The sequence below is a fragment of the Onthophagus taurus genome, chromosome 7 (genome assembly GCF_036711975.1).
Source record: "Onthophagus taurus isolate NC chromosome 7, IU_Otau_3.0, whole genome shotgun sequence".
Lineage (NCBI taxonomy): Eukaryota > Metazoa > Arthropoda > Insecta > Coleoptera > Scarabaeidae > Onthophagus > Onthophagus taurus.
In genome coordinates, this window is record NC_091972.1 from 26,894,814 (window position 1) to 26,912,867 (window position 18,054).

Consider the following 18,054-nt stretch of genomic DNA (forward strand, 5'->3'; position numbering starts at 1 on the left):
AAATTTACCCTTGAAAATAAATACCCGGGTATTTAACAACACTGCTGGTGTATATGATTTTTTCACTTAATCTGGTGAGGCTTAATATTGAACTTATTTTAAAATAAAGATAGTTTTTTAATTTAATACACCCATACCTTGCTTTACGGCCTAGATACGTTCCACGAAACTTGGCCGCATAGTGAAAAGCCGTATAAGGAATCAATTATACTAATCGAAAAAATGTTTTTTTTTGTAGTTATAGCGAAACATTTTAGGCCGTAAATCGAAAACGTGCCTTAATAGAAGAGGGCCGTTATAGCGAAATGCCGTATAAAGATAAAGTTATAAAAAAAACTTTCTTATTATAAAGATTTGTTTGCCGTTTTTGCATGAACGAAATTTTACCTAATTTGTAGAAAAGCAAATAACAATGTTAATAAGAAAACAATTACGAAATGTTTGTCAGTTCAACACAAAAATTTTTCGCAAATCATAAGCTCATGTCACACTATTCTAAACTGAAACTTTCCAGAAGAATAAAAAGTATAAGTGGTAAAATACCCAGTAACAGAATTATCTTTATCTATAATCTTTTTCAAGTGTATTTGCATTATTTTATCTTTCAATTTTTGCCTTTTGCTTGTTAGTTATGTGGTTAAGAGGCAGCCCAGCTTGTTATTTTAGGAATGTTAAAGATAACATACACACTTTACTTTGTTTCTTATAACTCAATATCAGACTAGACAGAAAACTTGCTATAAAACCCAAAAGTCGAAAAATACTTACCGTTATGAGTTAATACAACTGTTTAAAATTTCATAAATAAAACAGATAAGAGCATTTCATTCGTTATCTGATGATGAGAACTTTTATTCAACATTCATCGTACTAGTACATGCACTAGTATACATTGCATCAAATTGTTTACTTGAAAAATTCTTCAAATTATAAATTGTATCTGTGTTATTACAGCCAATCTCGTCCATAACATCGATCGATCGCCATTAATTAAGGTAGTATTTTTATCGTTGTTTGTAAAAGCTGTTAACTTTTTAATCTATTCATTCAATAATTAATGTCTAGTTCAAATTTTTTTTTTAGGTCAACACCAGCTCTAAATACACATTAATTGAAAGAAACGAATCTATAAAGACTGTAAAAATTAATATTTTTTTTACATTTCTTGTAAATAATTGAGTAATGTTACGATCAACGACAAGTTGCTTATTTATTTTCGTATTTTTTTGTGGGCAAAAAAACTGCATCTTTTGTGGTAAGCCAAACGGCTTTGATTTATAATTCATATTATTTTAACGCGTATTTTAACTTTCAGATGCTGATGTATATTGGAGAGATTACAATGGATCAATCCCTTCGGACGCATTTCCTACATATCACGGAAACTACATTGCTCAAGTCGTATACTATGTTAGAGAAGAATTAGGAGTGGTTCCCGGAACTTTATATCCCGAATCGAAAATAGTTATTTCAGAATCAGCACATGGAAAAATTACATTCAAAGATAATATTAAAGTTATTAATTCGTTGATATTTGCATAGACAATTTATTTTATTTGTTCATCACTATTTTTAGATATTATGTACGACAGAACCTACGGCTTTTGAATGGATGTACGTAAACGTAGAACAATTGAAGCCAACATTTTTGCAAAACTGTGTTATCGGCGGTGGAGCATATTATTATAATCGGGGAGTCAAAGTTTACATCGGCAAAATTTTCCATGAGGGCCAATGGAAAATAGGAAAAGTTTTTGGGTTGGACGTGAAACAGCCAGGTTTAAAAGTTTGGTGGAACAATGGACGTACTTACTGGGCGAAAGATTTTCAAATATTAAGAAAACTGTATTAACATTTTTAAACAACTTGTTAAAAAGGCAAAAGCTATGAGGGATACTAAGTGAGTTACTAAGGTACATTTGTGAATTACAGACAGATTACTTTATTTATACAGGGTGTTCCGGTGACTCGGGGCATAAAATTAACCTCATATACTAGAGCAGAAATGATGACAATTCGTGAAAAAAAATTACTATAAAAGTCTTCAAATGGTCAAGATATGGGCCATCAAAGTTCAGAAGTTTTAACACATTTTTCTAAATATTTTCAATACCATTTATGGTAGAGCGTTGAAATTTGGTACAGGGTAAACAAATATCAAGCAAAATCATTGAACCAATTTTGATCAGGCGGCGGCAACCATGCTATACAGGCTGTCCCTAAAATTTGTTTGCTCAAAACTTTTTTGTTCGCTCGTAACCCTACATTTATTTTTGTACTTTTTAATAGAAATTTTATTTTAGAGACTTTTATCACTCTTTGAAAATTTTGATAACATTGACCGTTTTCGAGTTATACCCGAAAATATTAAGCTTCGATTTCAATGGTAACACTAAAAAATAAAAATCTTCGAAAAAGTCAAGGTTGGCCATGGCAATTAAAAAAACAAATTGAGCTGTCAACTTGCTTATGTCGTTTAAACACAAATGATAGTTTTTTGTTAGTTAAGTTTTTATTAATTTTAAGTGTTCAAAATGGAGAGTTACACATTTAGTGAACAAACTGAAATGATTTTGATATTAGGGGAATGTCATGGAAACGCCGTAGCAGCCGCTAAGCGTTATTGGGAGAAATTTCCGAATTGCAGAGCGCTCAATCGAAAAACATTTTTAAGAATTGAAACCCGTTTAAGGGAGAATGGGACGTTTAAGCCGAAATTTACTAACAACAGTAACGTAAGATCAGTCCGAACACCCGAACTAGAAGGAGATATTCTAGACTACGTAGAAGAAAATACTACAGCTAGTACTTTGGATATGGCGAGGCACTTTTTAATTTCAAAAACAACTATCTGGAGTGTTCTTCACGAGCAACAGCTTTATCCATTTCATTGTTACGAAGTTCAGGAAGTTCGACTGGCTGATTACCCACTGCGACTGCAATATTGCCAAATAATGCAGCACAAAATCCAAATTGATGATCAGTTTTAAGAAAAAGTGCTTTTTACAGATAAATCTACTTTTTCTAAAGATAGAATCTTCAATTTAAGAAATCTACATAGTTGGGCGGACGAAAACCCAAGATTTAAGAAAACTTGGAAATCACAATGGAGATTTTCTCTTAACGTTTGGGCTGGCATTGTGGGCGATGTAATCATTGGACCCGTTTTCTTGCCATCAAGGCTGGCAAGGATGGACATACATACAGGCGACATTTAGAGGAATTAGATGATTTTTTAGATGACGGTCCTTTAAACACAAGGCAAGCAATGTGGTATATGCATAATGGTGCTCCTGCGCATAGCACACAAGCTGTCCAAGAATTTCTGAGGGAACGTTTTTAGGGACGGTGGATTGGACTAGGAGTAGGTGCACCGATAAGTTGGCCCCCCGATCGCCGGATCTTACACCTGTAGATTTTTATTTATGGGGACGCGTTAAATTGCTAATTTACTGCGTTTAAATCAGTTGATCGAAAATGAGTTGATCAACTGAGGTTGCGAATTGTTGTTTCATTTGATCAACTTCGAACTGAGATCGATGTTCTCCGCAGAGTGCGCTTTAATTTAAGACGGCGATATCAGGCGTGCATTGATGCCGGCGGGAGTGTTTTTGAACATCTGCTTTAGTATCTTTTTGTTCTTTTTTATTTATTACTATTTGTTTATAATTTTATTGTTCTTGTTAATATTTTTGTTAGAATTTTTGTTATTTTCTTGTTTGATGTAACCGTGAAAATTAAATTTATTGTTTTGGAAATTACATTCCTTTATTCAACTAAAATAAATTAACACTGAATTTAACTAAGTCTGCACTTAGAAATGTATGCAAATAATGGTTATTAAGTCAGTTCGTTTTTGAATTGTCATCGCCAACTCAGATCTTGCGGAATATGTTTCCTTTTTTTGTTTGTTACGATTGAAATCAAAGCTTAACATTTTCGCGTATAACTCGAAAACGGTAAATGTTATAAAAATTTTCAAAGAGTGATAATAGTTTCTAAAATAAATTTTCTATTAAAAAGTACAAAAATAAATGTAGGGTTACGAGCGAACAAAAAAGTTCTGAGCAAACAAATTTTAGGGACAGCCTGTATAGCATGGTTGCCGCCGCCCGATCAAAGTCAAAATTGGTTCAATGATTTTGCTTGATATTTGTTTACCCTGTACCAAATTTCAACGCTCTACCATAAATGGTATTGAAAATATTTAGAAAAATGTGTTAAAATTTCTGAACTTTGATGACCCATATCTTAGCCATTTGAAGACTTTTATAATAATTTTTTTTCACGAATCGTCATCATTTTTGCTCTAGTATATGAGGTTAATTTTATGCCCCGAGTCACCGGAACACCTGTAGAAATCAAACATATACTAATTGTAAGTATAAGCGTGAAATGTTAGCTATTTTTGGAAGTAAATTTTCTAAAAAATTGAATTGACACAATGATAAGTTTTCATTACCAATCGTAACTTTACAAAAATTGCGTAATATCAATCTTTTTTAACTCCATCAATTTTTTTTTTTTTTTTTTTTTTAGAGGAACTTAAACGATATAACATTTTTTTATATGAAAGTAATTTAGAATTAAATTATGCACCCAACTGGTAAATAAACTTTTAGAATTCTCTCCAAAACAGTGAATTACTAACCATTTCTGAAATAACGTAAAATGATGGAAACATAATAACCTGCTTAAAAGATAAATGTTTTTGGCTTGTATTGAGATTTTAGTATTTTGTATAATATTTCAAGTATTTTATAATTATTTTCTTATTAGTTAGAAATAAATCTTTATGGTCAAACAGTTTAATTAATCATTCAATAATACCTTTATCTGTATTTGTTCTTGAAATATATTTTATTCAACAAAAAAAGTTGCGACGCGCAAATATGAGATGAGGCGATTTGAAAATGAGTTTTCAATATTTATTTCCATTTTGTTACACCCAACCATTTCTCGCGTCATCGTGGTTACATGACTGTGCATGGCCCGTCCCTCGAGCTTAATCTCCTCACATGGGTTGGGTTCCATTCCATTGGAGTCTTTGCAACCTGACGAATTCTGAGATTCCTTGAACAGATGGTCAAATTATACGTTGTAGCTCTTTATATCCCATTCTCCTTTATTGTACCAAAAATTATTTTCAGTATTTTTTTTCAATCCATTTTGTATTTTGGATTCCTCCGATCGTTCTGTATTGAGTTTGACTCCCAGGTACGTATGTCACTTCTTCAACATTCTCCTCGACTGTTGTGGTTTACATTCCTTCTTATTTCCTTTGCGTTAGTATCTTCGTCTTTTATTTATTTATTTCAAGACCGATCCCGCGTCATCTATCCTGTCCTAGAAGACATGACGGATATCGTCAGCACAGGCTGCAATTTGTACGGATTTATTTATTAGTGAGTTTGTTAAACAATGTTGGAACCAGCCCGTCCTCCTGTTTTAGTCCTTTATTTATATCAAATATGTCGGTTAAATCTATTGTAGCCCAAATTGGATATATTTGGAAGGAATGCGGAAGCTGTATAACATTTGGTAGAGTTGTTTCCTATTGATAAAGTCATATGCCTACTTGAAATTTACGAAAACATTGTATACATCTGTCCTGCTCAGAATTAGTTTCAAAGAAAAGCTGATCGTATGTTCTATAATATACAGGGTGATTTATTAGCTCACCATCAAACTTTAATATATGATATATAAATATATGATGATTTTTCTGCAGCGAATTTATTAATAGTCAGTAAAATCAAACATTCAACAAAAACAAAGTTGTCATTGTAATATGTCCGTTTGCTGTAAGGTTTAATTATTATATACAAGAAGAAACTCAAAATGTACGCTTATAGCACTGAAGAGAATGCTGATTGATAATTTTCCTGTATGGTTTTTGCAATGGAAATGCTCGACAATCAATACGAGAATACCAAGAAAGATTTCCACAGCGTCATTTGCCATATTACAGTGAGCGGGTGAGCGCTCACTTAACGTACACAATGCGTTCCTGAGTTACCGTACGTATAACGAATGTACGTTAAACGAACACGAAATATCCATAAGAATACGTATATTTGTTTAATTTGTTCCAAGATGATCTTTGTTCGCACGAATGTACAAACTTGTTCGTACGAACGTACACTTACGGCCGACTGGGGACTTTCCTACTTTGCTCGTTACACTACTCTATTTTACCACATTTTGCATAGGGGATTTACCGAAAGAGACCGGACGAAAAAATATCTTTGTGAATTCAATCGATACACGTCCTGAGTTCGCTTTAGATCGTTTCAGACATCGTCCGCATCAATACATTTCGATCAAACGGGATTTTAGAAATAAAAAGTTGAAAATGAATAAAAGAAAAGGTGGCCGCGAGATAGAACAAGGTTCGAAAAGAAGAAAAACGATTACTTTTGCTGAAAAACTGAAAATTATTGAAATGGCAGAGAAGGGTGAAAAACTAGCGGAAATAGGAAGACATTTAGGATACAGTAGATCAACAGTTAACACAATAGTAAAATCAAAAGAATGTTTGAAGTGTTATGTTAAAGATGGGGTAAATCTTCAACAAACTTCAGGTATACTCGTATACGTTCTAATGTGATGGAAGAAATGGAGGGGATTTTGAAAGTTTGGTTAGACTCTCAATTACACAGAAATATTCCTTTAAGTCTTTCTGCTATCCAACAAAAAGCTAAGGAAATTTATTCAGAATTAAGAAAAAAAAATGGATGAGAACTCAACTGATACGTTTAATGCAAGTTGGGGATGGTTTGATTGACGTTGATTGACACGAGAAGCAGCGAGTGCAGACTCTAACGCTGCTAGTGAATTTATAGCAACACTAAAAGCTATTGTCCATGATGGAAATTACAGTCCACATCAAATCTTTAATGTTGACGAAACGGGATTGTTTTGGAAGAAGATGCCTTCCAACATATATATCACTAAAGATGAGAAACGTATGCCGGGATATAAAGCTGCCACAGATCGTCTAACTTTATTACTAGGTGGAAACGCGGCAGGTGATTTTAAATTGAAGCCTATGTTGGTTTACCATAGTGAAAATCCGAGAGCGCTTAAAGGTGTATCAAAGTCATCAATGCCAGTGATTTGGAAATCAAATCGTAAAGCTTGGGTCACGAAATCTGTATTTGAAGATTGGTATAGAAACAACTTTATTCCAGAAGTGAAAGATTACTGCTCTAAAAACAACTTAGCGTTTAAAGCATTACTACTTCTTGATAATGCCCCAGGGCATCCAATAACGTTAAATGAGTTATGTCCCAATATAAAAGTGATTATAATATAAAAGAATAATTACCATAATGAACATATCTGGGCATTACAAAACCGCATACGATTAGACCAAGGAAATTTCAACAACGTTTCAGCATCAACGTTTGGGGTGGAATATTTAACAACAATTTACTAGGTTTGCATGTACTTGATAGAAGTTTGAACGCTGTAAATTACAGATTTTTTTTTAACAATACACGTTTTGACTTACTTGAAGATATACCTCTTAATGTAATTCAAAATATGTGGTACCAGCACGATGGTGCCCCACCTCATCGCGGAAGAGTAGTTGTCGAGTGGTTAAACCAATATTTTCCAAACAAGTGGATTGGTAATAATGGTCCATTTGCTTGGCCACCTAGATTCCCCGACCTTAATCCATTGGATTTCTACTTATGGGGTCAAATGAAACAAATTGTGTATAAAGTGGAAATTAACACACGAGAACAGTTTATAAAACAGAATACAACTGGCTGCTACTGAAATAAGAAATCAACCAGACATTTGAATTCGGTTGAAGAACTCTTTAATTCGTCGTTGTGAAGCATGTATTCTAGCAGGAGGCTATTTTGAACAATATTTGTAATATTTATGTGTTTCAAAAAAAACGTTGCAGTTAATTATGATATAAAAATTAGAACTTTAAAGTGTTATAATTTCGTAAATAATTGAAATAGGACATATGTCCATTAAAATTTTTTTTTGATAATTGGATTAGCTATCATATGTCAAAGTTTGATGGTGAGCTAATAAATCACCATGTATAACATCAAATATTATTCTCTATCTTAAATCAATGTTTTTCACGATGAAAATTTTGTGATCTTGATTGGCTAAGGCTAAACGATTATTCGAGAAGAAGTAGTTATATCCGAAGATTTCATTGCTCCGCCATAGTCAAGAAGCAGTTAAATTTGTATAGCAACGCTTGGACGATACTTTTGGTATGACTATAATTTACGTGCTTAATACTGGTGCGGACTACGTTATCTGCAATGTAAGTGATTTGAGTGCGGACTTTGGACGAATTGAGTGTGTGGTTATTATGGCTGAACACTATAAACGATGCAAAGAACTTTATAACATAAAAGTTTTTTACAATATCTTACCTAGCCTAAATGCTAAATATACAGGTGTCCCAAAATTCTACGTTCGTAGATATTGAGTGGCATATTCTAACAAAGTTAAGAGGAAATAAAGAGTAAATACAAATAGCATACGAAAGCATGAATTTTTTAAATAACGCGTTTTTTGTAGGAAAACAAGCAATAATATTTTTTAGGAAAAGAAAATTGGCAAGTGTTATACCATTTTGGAATCTTGACTAAACAGCCCATCTTTTAAGATAACTTGCCAAGGATGTTGTACTATTGTTTTAAAATCCTGTGTCAAACATAATAGACATAAATTGTTTCAACCTTAACTCAATCAAACTAATATTTTTTGCAAAACTAACAACTTAACACGGTTCATAAAGAATACATTATTAAGAAAATCACTATTAAATTGCAAACATTTCTGACCACAGTACCTAAAGATATGATGTAACGGGAACGATTTTTAACATTTTCAAAATGTCTATTACCATTTAACTAAGAGACCTGGAATTTTTTTCTTATTTTTACCGGTGCCCGCTTGATGTTGAGTTTTGGAACACCTGTATATTATGCTATAAGAATTGAATATAATTCATATTGGTTAATTGTTACTTAAGTATAAATTTTATTTAAATAATATCTTGCAAATTCATTTGATTACGCCTATAGCGCCTCGACGCTATGGGATGGGTTTACATTAAATCATCCACAATCAGATACGTATCTGAAATAATAGGTGGAAGCATATTCCACCCATTAGTTTAGTTAATTGTTTATTATTATACATTTAATACTTCCCGTTTAAACACCATTTTCTAATAATAATTAGATTGTTACTTCTGAATTGTGTTTTTTTATTCCTTTTAATGCAGGTTTGAGAGCTTAATAACAAATAACTAGTAATTATGAGTCGGGTTATTAAAATTCGAAAATTTGCCTTCGTAGATACCTGCATAAAGGTTCAAGGTTTCTAATGATACCAATTTCTTTGATATAAAGTCGGTAACATTACAGTGATGGGTGCCAGGTAAATACCCGACGGGTAGGTTATTTATAAAATGGGTATTTATTCGGGTATTTACCCTGGTCCAGGGGAAATACCCAAACAAAGTGATACAAGTAAAAATGTAACAAATTCGGAAAAAAATTAAAAAATAATAAAATGGACGTTGAAGACGAGGAATTGTCAATGATCGAAGACATGTTATCATCAGACGAATCTGTCGTAATTTAGATTACATCAAGTTATTAAGATTATAACTTAATATATTATTTAGCGTTTATTGTTTTATTTTTATGAGTTTTTGTATAAATAACCATTGTTATTGTTTTTTTTTATTAAAGAAGAACTTGTATTTTTGAATCAAACTTATTTATTTTTTTAGTGGTCTTTGTAGTTTATAAATTTTATAAATGTACCCTTGACAATAAATACCCGCGTAGCTAACAACACTGGTTACACTTGATTACACTACAATAATCGAGTAATCTTTACAAATGAAGGATAAAATGGTGGAGAACGCACAACCACTTATGAGCGTCAGCTGAAATAGAGTAGCTGTTGATCGGCAGATCGGAGGCAAAAGATAAAGGAGGACAAGGCCCAATTTAGACTGTAGCGCCATTGAAAAGAGAGATATTATAGAATATACAGTAGATGTCGCTTTATTGGACCACTACATAAACCGACCAGCCGTTTATATGGACCAAATCGCCAAAAAGTTTATCCACTTAATCGGTCCAACATTCCGCTTAATTGGACCGCACGGTTTTGCTTGTCCCCACCATTTTGTTAGTGAACGGACAAGTTTATACGTGTTAATGTGCACGAGGAGTAAGAAAGCGGTTACTACTTTAAGTCGTTCGCACATCAGTAGAATGTGCGTAGAAAGTGTAAAAAGAAGTGTGGACAACGAGAGTTGGCTCAGATAACTGGAGTGTCAACAACAACTCATTTACGGTTTATGTAGGAAAAAAATAAGATTGCTGATGAATGGGAAAATACAAATAAAAATTTCACGCGAAAACGAAAGCGTGGAGGCAAAAATTCTGACATAGACGAAGCGTTTATCGATGGTTCGCAACGGTTACTAGTCGAGGTGTCAGAGTGAATGGTACCATACTAAAAGAAAAAGCAGACAATTTTGATAAAATGCTACCAGGTCATGAGAATTTTAAAGCAACTGATGGGTGGTTATCTCGATGGAAGGTCCGACATGGAATTAAAATTAAAAAGGCGCACGGCGAAAAGAGCAGTTCTAATGTTGAGGCGGCAGACAATTGGAAAGAAGATCTATAACGCAGGTTAGAAACAGGTTTGTTTTATCGTGCAACACCTGGCGATTCTCCTGTGTACAAACATACAATATCAGCTGGTCATAAAAAAGCGTTAGACCGAATAACATTGGTTATGTTGTTCCAACATGTCCGGTAGTGATACGCGGAAACTATTAGTAATTGGTAAAGCAACAAAGCCGCGTTGCTTTAAAGGATTACGGATGAATTCGTTGCCTGTGCAATACGAATCCAACCCAAATGCATGGATGACCGCGAAGACTTTTAAACGTTACCTAGAAACTTGGTATAAAAAATTGACGAAAACATCAAGATAGTCGACAATTGCGCAACACACCCTCTGATCCCATATTTGCCAGGCTATTCACTTTATAGCTGACAGTTGGAATGAAGCCAAGAACGATAGAATACGTAATTGCTTTGGGCATTGCGGATTTAAATTGTATTCTGACAATAACGATGACGCTCTGGAAGGTGATAAAATTGCTGACAGTGCCGATCTTGGAAATTTACATAAAATTCAAAACTTTATTAAGATACGCTAGAGTGTGTCAATCAAGACGAAAGTAATTATGAAGACGAGATTATTAGAGAATTCGTAGATACGTCAGTTCTAGAAGTCGTTGAAAGAAACAAAGTCCTAAATTTATGCAAAGACTTTATTTACAAAAATGCTTTAAAATGTATTCGTCAAACAACTCTAGACGAATATAGAAAATTAGACCAGTAACATTTTAGTAGACTGCAATAATGAATCTTGTTAATTAATTTTATTTCTTATTTCTACGTAATTTGTTATTTATTTTCCTATTATGCAAAAGAATGCTACCTTCGTTTATATTTTAATAAATAAAGTTATTATTATCAGAGTATTCAACTGGTAACACTAATTATTTATCAATTTGTGCACTTATTTATTTATTTATAATTTAATGAAATAAATCGAACATTTTGCGTATAGTATGTATAAAAGTTCGAACCGTTTAGATGGGGTTTGATTAAGAGGAATTTACTGTCGATAAATATACCCGAGTACCTTTTTTTTGTAGTATATTTAATTTAATTCTGCAAAAAAAATTTTGGCTCGGGCTATCAAAGAGCTTGTCCACCCCTGGTAATGTAAGAGATTGATTGTGAATTGTTCTGATCTCAACATAAGCGGAAATTCTTGAAAGAACTCAACTTGCTTTTAAAACTATTCAAGAACATTTAAAATAGTACTATTAATTTAAATAGTACTTAATTATTGTAACAAGTACATATTTAGCATAGCACCCAGGTGCTAGATACTATTAGTTCTCTTAGACCAGGCAATTTTTTCCTCATTAATGCTTTAAGGAGGGAAGTACATTTAGACGAGCTAAAATAAGCGCAAGTTTTTTTTGCGTGAAGTTGAAATTAGTTTCAAACCTTTTTGATACCCACTACTATTTAGTGATGATTTGTACTATAAAAATATGTATTCACATATTCTAAAACTTTTATAGGCGAACGGCAAATAGTGATCAGATAGGGGAACGTTATGGAGTGGGCGTTTCCGTTTTAAACATTCTACCATTCGCTAGAGTGGTTAGAATTACTTGCGAATGCATTTAAATTGTTCCCAACATTCATATCTTCTATGTGAACCAAAAAAAAGTTAAAAAAACTAAGCATTTAAAAAATACAGGTGTTTTAATATAATGTTAAAACTTTTTAAGAAAATATTGATATATGTATAAATGAATAAAACTTATTTATACTTAGAGGTTCAAATAGAAGGCGATATTACTATTTATAAGTGTAACAAATTTAATGCAAAATCGGTCAAGTAGTTTATTATTTATCGTGCTCATAAGGTGTAAATACATTGATTTGAGAAAAAAATGCGTTAAAGTTTCAAGTAGTAAAAACAAATTTTTTTCAATCACAAATAACTTGTTGGCTAGTCTGCAATACCCGAACCATATAACAGACCTACAGCTTCTTCATAAAATTCACTTTCGATCGCTAACTTGTCTTTTTGTGCTTTTCGAGCTTCTTTAAACACAGATTCGTTACGTCGTTCCTGCCGAGTAATTCGATGTTCGTCCATTTGTTCAGCGTATATTTTGGCTTGTCTCCCAATAATTAGATTTAATTTACTCATTATTTCCAATATACTACTGTGTCCTTCATTAAATAAACTAGGCGCAATATATATACTAATTTCCACTATTTTTAAGCCAGAATTCAGGTGCTTTGGAGCCAAGCGCTAAATAGTAGAGTTGAAACTTTCATTGGCATTTTGAGTGTGCCCCCCCAAACATCTTATTAATAAATTTTCTCTGGATAAATCTTCATAAATTGAATATATGTGTTTCTGAACATCTGGATGCAATGGCGCTGGATGCTTCATCAAGGAATCCGACCCATTTGATTTAGCTTTTTGCCACTCGCGCCAGCTCTCGGATCCTGACAGACAATATTGGTGATTTGGATGTTCATCTGTAGAGCACATGTGGTAATAAGTAGCCATTATCGCTTTTTTCATGTCCTCTGTACTGATATTTCTACGGATAGCAAGACCGTAGTATGTGGTAAGTTTTCTGAGTAGAGTATCTGTCAATTTTCCTTTTCCGCCAAGTTTGTAGTTTTTTTTTATGTTTCGTAGTCGGGAGCCCATCCTCTTTTCAACATGTCCAATGCATTCATTTTTAATTACTGAAAAATCGTCACCATATGGATTTTGTTGTAAATTTGCTTTGAACGTTTTGGAATCTCCGTCCTCTATACAGTTGCCGTATTTTACACCAAACTTTTCTTCGGATCTCAAAAACATCTCTACAATTGCATCGACTTCCATTTTACCGGCAGACCCTTCGTGAGTTTTCATGCAATTTTCTTTATGTTCTTCATACCAATCAATATATTCTTCTGTATTTTCTTTATTTTTATAAAATGTACAGGCTTGACAATAACTGCTTTTTACAGCTACATCGATAACTTTACCAGAATAGTACTCAATAAGCGATGTTACGGCGTATAATGCTTAAACAAAAAAACATTACCACAAATTATCTAGACGAACCAATAACTCCTTTTATCGAATAAGATATGTCCATCTCCGCCGGGACTGTAAAACACATATGCGTGAGGACCGTCGAGAATACGTAAGATCTTTGGAGCAAAAAATAAAGAAAGATCCAAAGAGTTTTTGGAGATTTGTTAATTTGACCAGAAACAGTGCTGTCTCACCAAATATTCTCAAACACGATGGTGAAACTTTTTCCGATCTGCAGACTGTGATTAATTTGTTCGCCGATCATTTTGAGAATATGTATCTTCCGGCTCCTGATGTCAGTCCTAACGGTGCCCAAGTTGCTGATGGATGGGATGGCGTTTCTTTCGGCATCTCAGAAGTAAGTCCTGATGAGATTGTGGAAGCTTTTAAAAAATTTAAGGCAAAATCTACGACTGGTCCAGATGGTATCCCCGCATATATAGTCAAAGACTGTGCGCCTGTATTATTACAGCCTCTTCAGCATATTTTCAATTTAATGATCAAAAATTCTGAATTCCCAAAAATTTGGAAATCGAGCAGAGTTTGCCCTGTTTTTAAGAAAGGTGATAGATACTGCGTAACAAATTATCGACCTATAGCCATCATAAATAATTTTTCCAAGCTTTTTGAGCAGATTGTAACACGCAAAATCGAATTTCACACTAAGGCCCGTATATCTGACCAACAACAAGGGTTTTGCAAAGGTAGATCCACAGCCACCAACCTACTCAGTTTCACTCAGTATGTATCGAATACATTAGATTGTCGAGAGCAGGTGGATGTGATATACACCGACTTTTCTCGGGCTTTTGATTGCTTGGATCATGATTTGTTGGCCGAAAAGTTGTGGAGATTTGGATGTGATCACTTTCTCACACGACTCCTAGTATCGTATGTATCCAATCGCAGACAATATGTTGAGTTAAGTGGTATGAAGTCAAGACAGATTCATGTTACTAGTGGCGTACCCCAGGGATCTATACTTGGCCCTTTGCTGTTCAACATCTATATAAATGATTTACCTGCGATTTTCAACACGAATTCACTCTTATACGCAGACGACCTGAAACTATTTAGATCTATTAGTTGTGAGCAGCACTGTGAATCACTCCAGTTAGATTTAGATAAACTTTATTCATGGTGTTCTGAGAACAAATTAACTTTAAATAAATGTGAGGTAATGACATACAGTCAAAAACGTAATACCATACTTTTCGATTATGTGCTTGGAGTGGATCACTTGTTGCGTATCTCAACAGTAAAGGATCTTGGAGTGTGGTTTGATGGCACTTTGTCCTTCAATGGACATATCGACAGAACATCGGTTGGTGCCCTCAGAACGTTGGGGTTTATCACTAGAAATACGTTGGAGTTTACGAATTTAAAAACAATAATAGATCTTTATTCTACGCTGTTACGGAGTAAACTTGAATATTGCTGCATTGTGTGGACCCCATCTTATTTAACGCACATTGCCACCATCAAGAAAGTACAGAGGAAGTTCATTAGGTTTATCCACTACCTCGATTCTGGGTATTATCCACCTAGAGGAGAACTAAACTATATAAATCTGCTACAATCTGCTACAAGATTATTGTCTGCGAGGTTTGTGCGCGGTGTGATGTCGGGTGCGCTAGTTGCATCGGAAATACTAACTCAATTGAATGTGAAGGTGCCGCGGATAAATGCGCGAGTTTATAGTGCCTATATGCCAAATCGTGCTAACACCAATGTTGGGCTAAACTCTCCAATAAACAAACTAATGCGTGCAGCAAATTCGGTTGAGTGACAGCTTGTTCTTGATTTTCTTTTTTTGTTTATCTTTTTTGTTTTTGTTTTTTATTGTTTGTCTTATTTCATCTTTTCTTTTAGAATTGATTATTGTTGATTTATATAATATTATCTCTTTATTGGATTGTAATCCGTTGGGATAATAAAGAATATTATTATTATTATTATAATGATTTGAATCCGCGCTTTCTCCAAGAACCATCACCAGATACTTTTAAATTCAAGATTGACCTTTCTTGCCTTTCGTTTTCTTTCTTTTCTTCTTCAACAGCTTTTCCGCTGAAATATTCGAACACCGATTTGGTGGCTGAACGCTGATGTTTAACAATATTATTGTATGCACTATTACTCAAATCGTCGCATATATCCATAAAATTGCAAAATAAATTTATTCCTTGCCTCCCAATGCCCAGCAGACGCATAACAAAAACAATTCTACGATTTACTTCATAACCAGTTTGAATTAACGGTCCTGAATTTATGTCTCTTCGGCCACAACGACAAAGCAAAACGAGCTTGAACCCAAGACCTCTCATTCTATCTACCTGAAATTGTATGGTATCTTTACATTTGCAACAAATAACAACTTTAGCCAAAACACGGTAAAAAACTCTATCAAACGATACGAATGTTGACAATTCGGTGCAATATGTTCAGTTCTTCCAGTGGACAGTTTTTTTGCACTTGCACTCTGTCCTGCAACTTCTTCTTCTTCTTTTTTAGTGTGCTGATTCCCATGAAAATGGCGTTTTCGCGCCCTAGACGCATTACTACATTTCGGATAGGAAGACATTTTGAATATTAAGAGTTATATCTCACATTCAAGACTAAAGAAACTCAAATTTGGTGTTTTGAATTAATACTATCAGCGTAATATCCGATTAGTGGAAGGGATGAAAATAAAAGCAATAATAGATTTTTCCCAGCGATAATTATTGCCAGTACTATTTCTCAGGGTCGTAAAAACCATGAGAAATATCGGAAACTATACGACAATTTAAAACAACATCGATTTTTACCATCATAAATAAAAGTCGGCCAGACAAAAACAGGATCGAATTTAAATTCGTTGAAACTAAAATTATTTTAAACCTATTATTTCTCTACAATTTGCAATAAAGGTGTGTACCTTAATGCGGCCCTTAGTGAATAATCCCATTTTTGTCCGTTTTCTTCCCACAGAAGTAAAGAGACGGTGTTAGAAAAACCGGGAAGACTTGTAGATTGTTATCTATAATGTACGTGTTAAAGGTTTATAACTTCTACAATTTAAATCGTTTTAAATTAAAACTTCATAGAATCAAGAGCTTAAACAAGATATTGCTATAAAAATAATCGACTTTTTGATCATGTGATCATGCGTGAGTCACATAGTTTATATGTATGATATTCACAAAGAACGCGCACCGGAAAAATACGCTGTTTTAACGGAAGTACTTAGAATTTCGCTTTAAAATTTTGCTATCACATTCTTAAGATGTTTCCCCCCTTAAGCTTTTTGGGTGCTAAAAGTAACTCATATTTTTAATAGTTTAGCACTTTTTTTCTTAGAAAGGATGTCCACTTATTCTAAGAATACTGTATATCATAATCAACTTCATTTTAAGTTCTTATACAAATTTCTTATACTTACCATAACCATTAGGATAATTTCGCCCATATACATCGCCTGTTCGTCTATCATCATATGCATATCCCCTTGAATCACCTCCATAATCATCATTATATCGTCCACCATTTCTATTAAAGCCATAATCATCGCCATAAACCCCATAATCACCATCACCGCCATAACCACCACCGTAACCACCACCCCCAATTCTAGGTGGTCGACCCAAGTTATCCCGAGAATAGGGCCCTGAACGTTCTCTTCCACCTCCATGAAGTGGTCCTGAACCGCCGCCACCTCTATTTCGTCGCCCAAACGGTTTGACACGTCCTTTTTCCACAGAAATCCTCACCCCCATAAATGTAGAATTGTTTAATTCTTCTATTGCTTTCATAGCCATGTCAGAATCTTCCAAGTGAAGAAATCCGCATCGAATTGCGATATCGCATTCAGCAATCGCGCCATATGGGGCAAACAATTCTCGTAGGTCTTTTGTAGTCGCATTTGCCGGTAGGTTACCAACAAAAACTTTTGTTGTTGTGGAAGAGCGTCGACTCTAAAAGAACAATTATAAGATTAAATACGAATGTTTAAATGATATTTACCATTGTTTGTAGTGTTCTCTATCTGTTTAGAATATCAAACAATATATATAATAAACTGTTATGTCGAAGCTGAAGAATACTTGGAACTGTCAAAAAGTTTGTTTACTTGAGGTACCAACATCTAAAAGAAAATTATTCAATACTTGATACAGATATTTGAAAGGATTATTAAATCGTATTTCTAATTATTTAATTTGAATAAATGTTGAATAGTTAATTATTGAATGATAAATTATTGATAATGATGATTATATGAAGTAACAACCAATTAAAATTAAAATTGCCATAATGTTATTGCGCAGTTGAAAAATAGTGTTCCAACTTCCAACC

General features: G+C 33.7%; 1 protein-coding gene and 1 long non-coding RNA gene across 11 annotated transcripts in view; one reads left to right on the forward strand and one right to left on the reverse strand.

Moving 5' to 3' along the window:
* The window catches only part of LOC111419067 (uncharacterized), a 49,466-nt gene extending 31,630 nt beyond the window's left edge, over positions 1-17,836 (reverse strand). For all 5 annotated transcript variants that reach the window (XM_071198155.1, XM_023051821.2, XM_071198154.1 and 2 more), the window contains exons 1-2: positions 17,725-17,836; positions 17,144-17,675 (exon numbers count right to left, since the gene is read on the reverse strand). In XM_071198155.1, coding sequence (XP_071054256.1) covers positions 17,144-17,675; positions 17,725-17,727 — 535 coding nt within the window. In that variant the 5' untranslated portion in view covers positions 17,728-17,836. The remainder of the gene's footprint in view (positions 1-17,143; positions 17,676-17,724) is intronic.
* Positions 570-4,780, forward strand: LOC111419068 (uncharacterized). 6 transcript variants are annotated; one of them, XR_011641190.1, is made up of 5 exons: positions 570-995; positions 1,084-1,255; positions 1,316-1,515; positions 1,577-4,378; positions 4,540-4,780. It is a non-coding gene; the product is annotated as an uncharacterized lncRNA (long non-coding RNA). The 6 variants fall into 6 exon arrangements; XR_011641194.1 differs by lacking the exon at positions 4,540-4,780 and having other exon boundaries at positions 676-995; positions 1,577-1,900; positions 1,955-4,531; XR_011641191.1 differs by having other exon boundaries at positions 677-995; positions 1,577-1,913; positions 4,540-4,765.
* Positions 17,837-18,054: the final 218 nt, after the last annotated feature.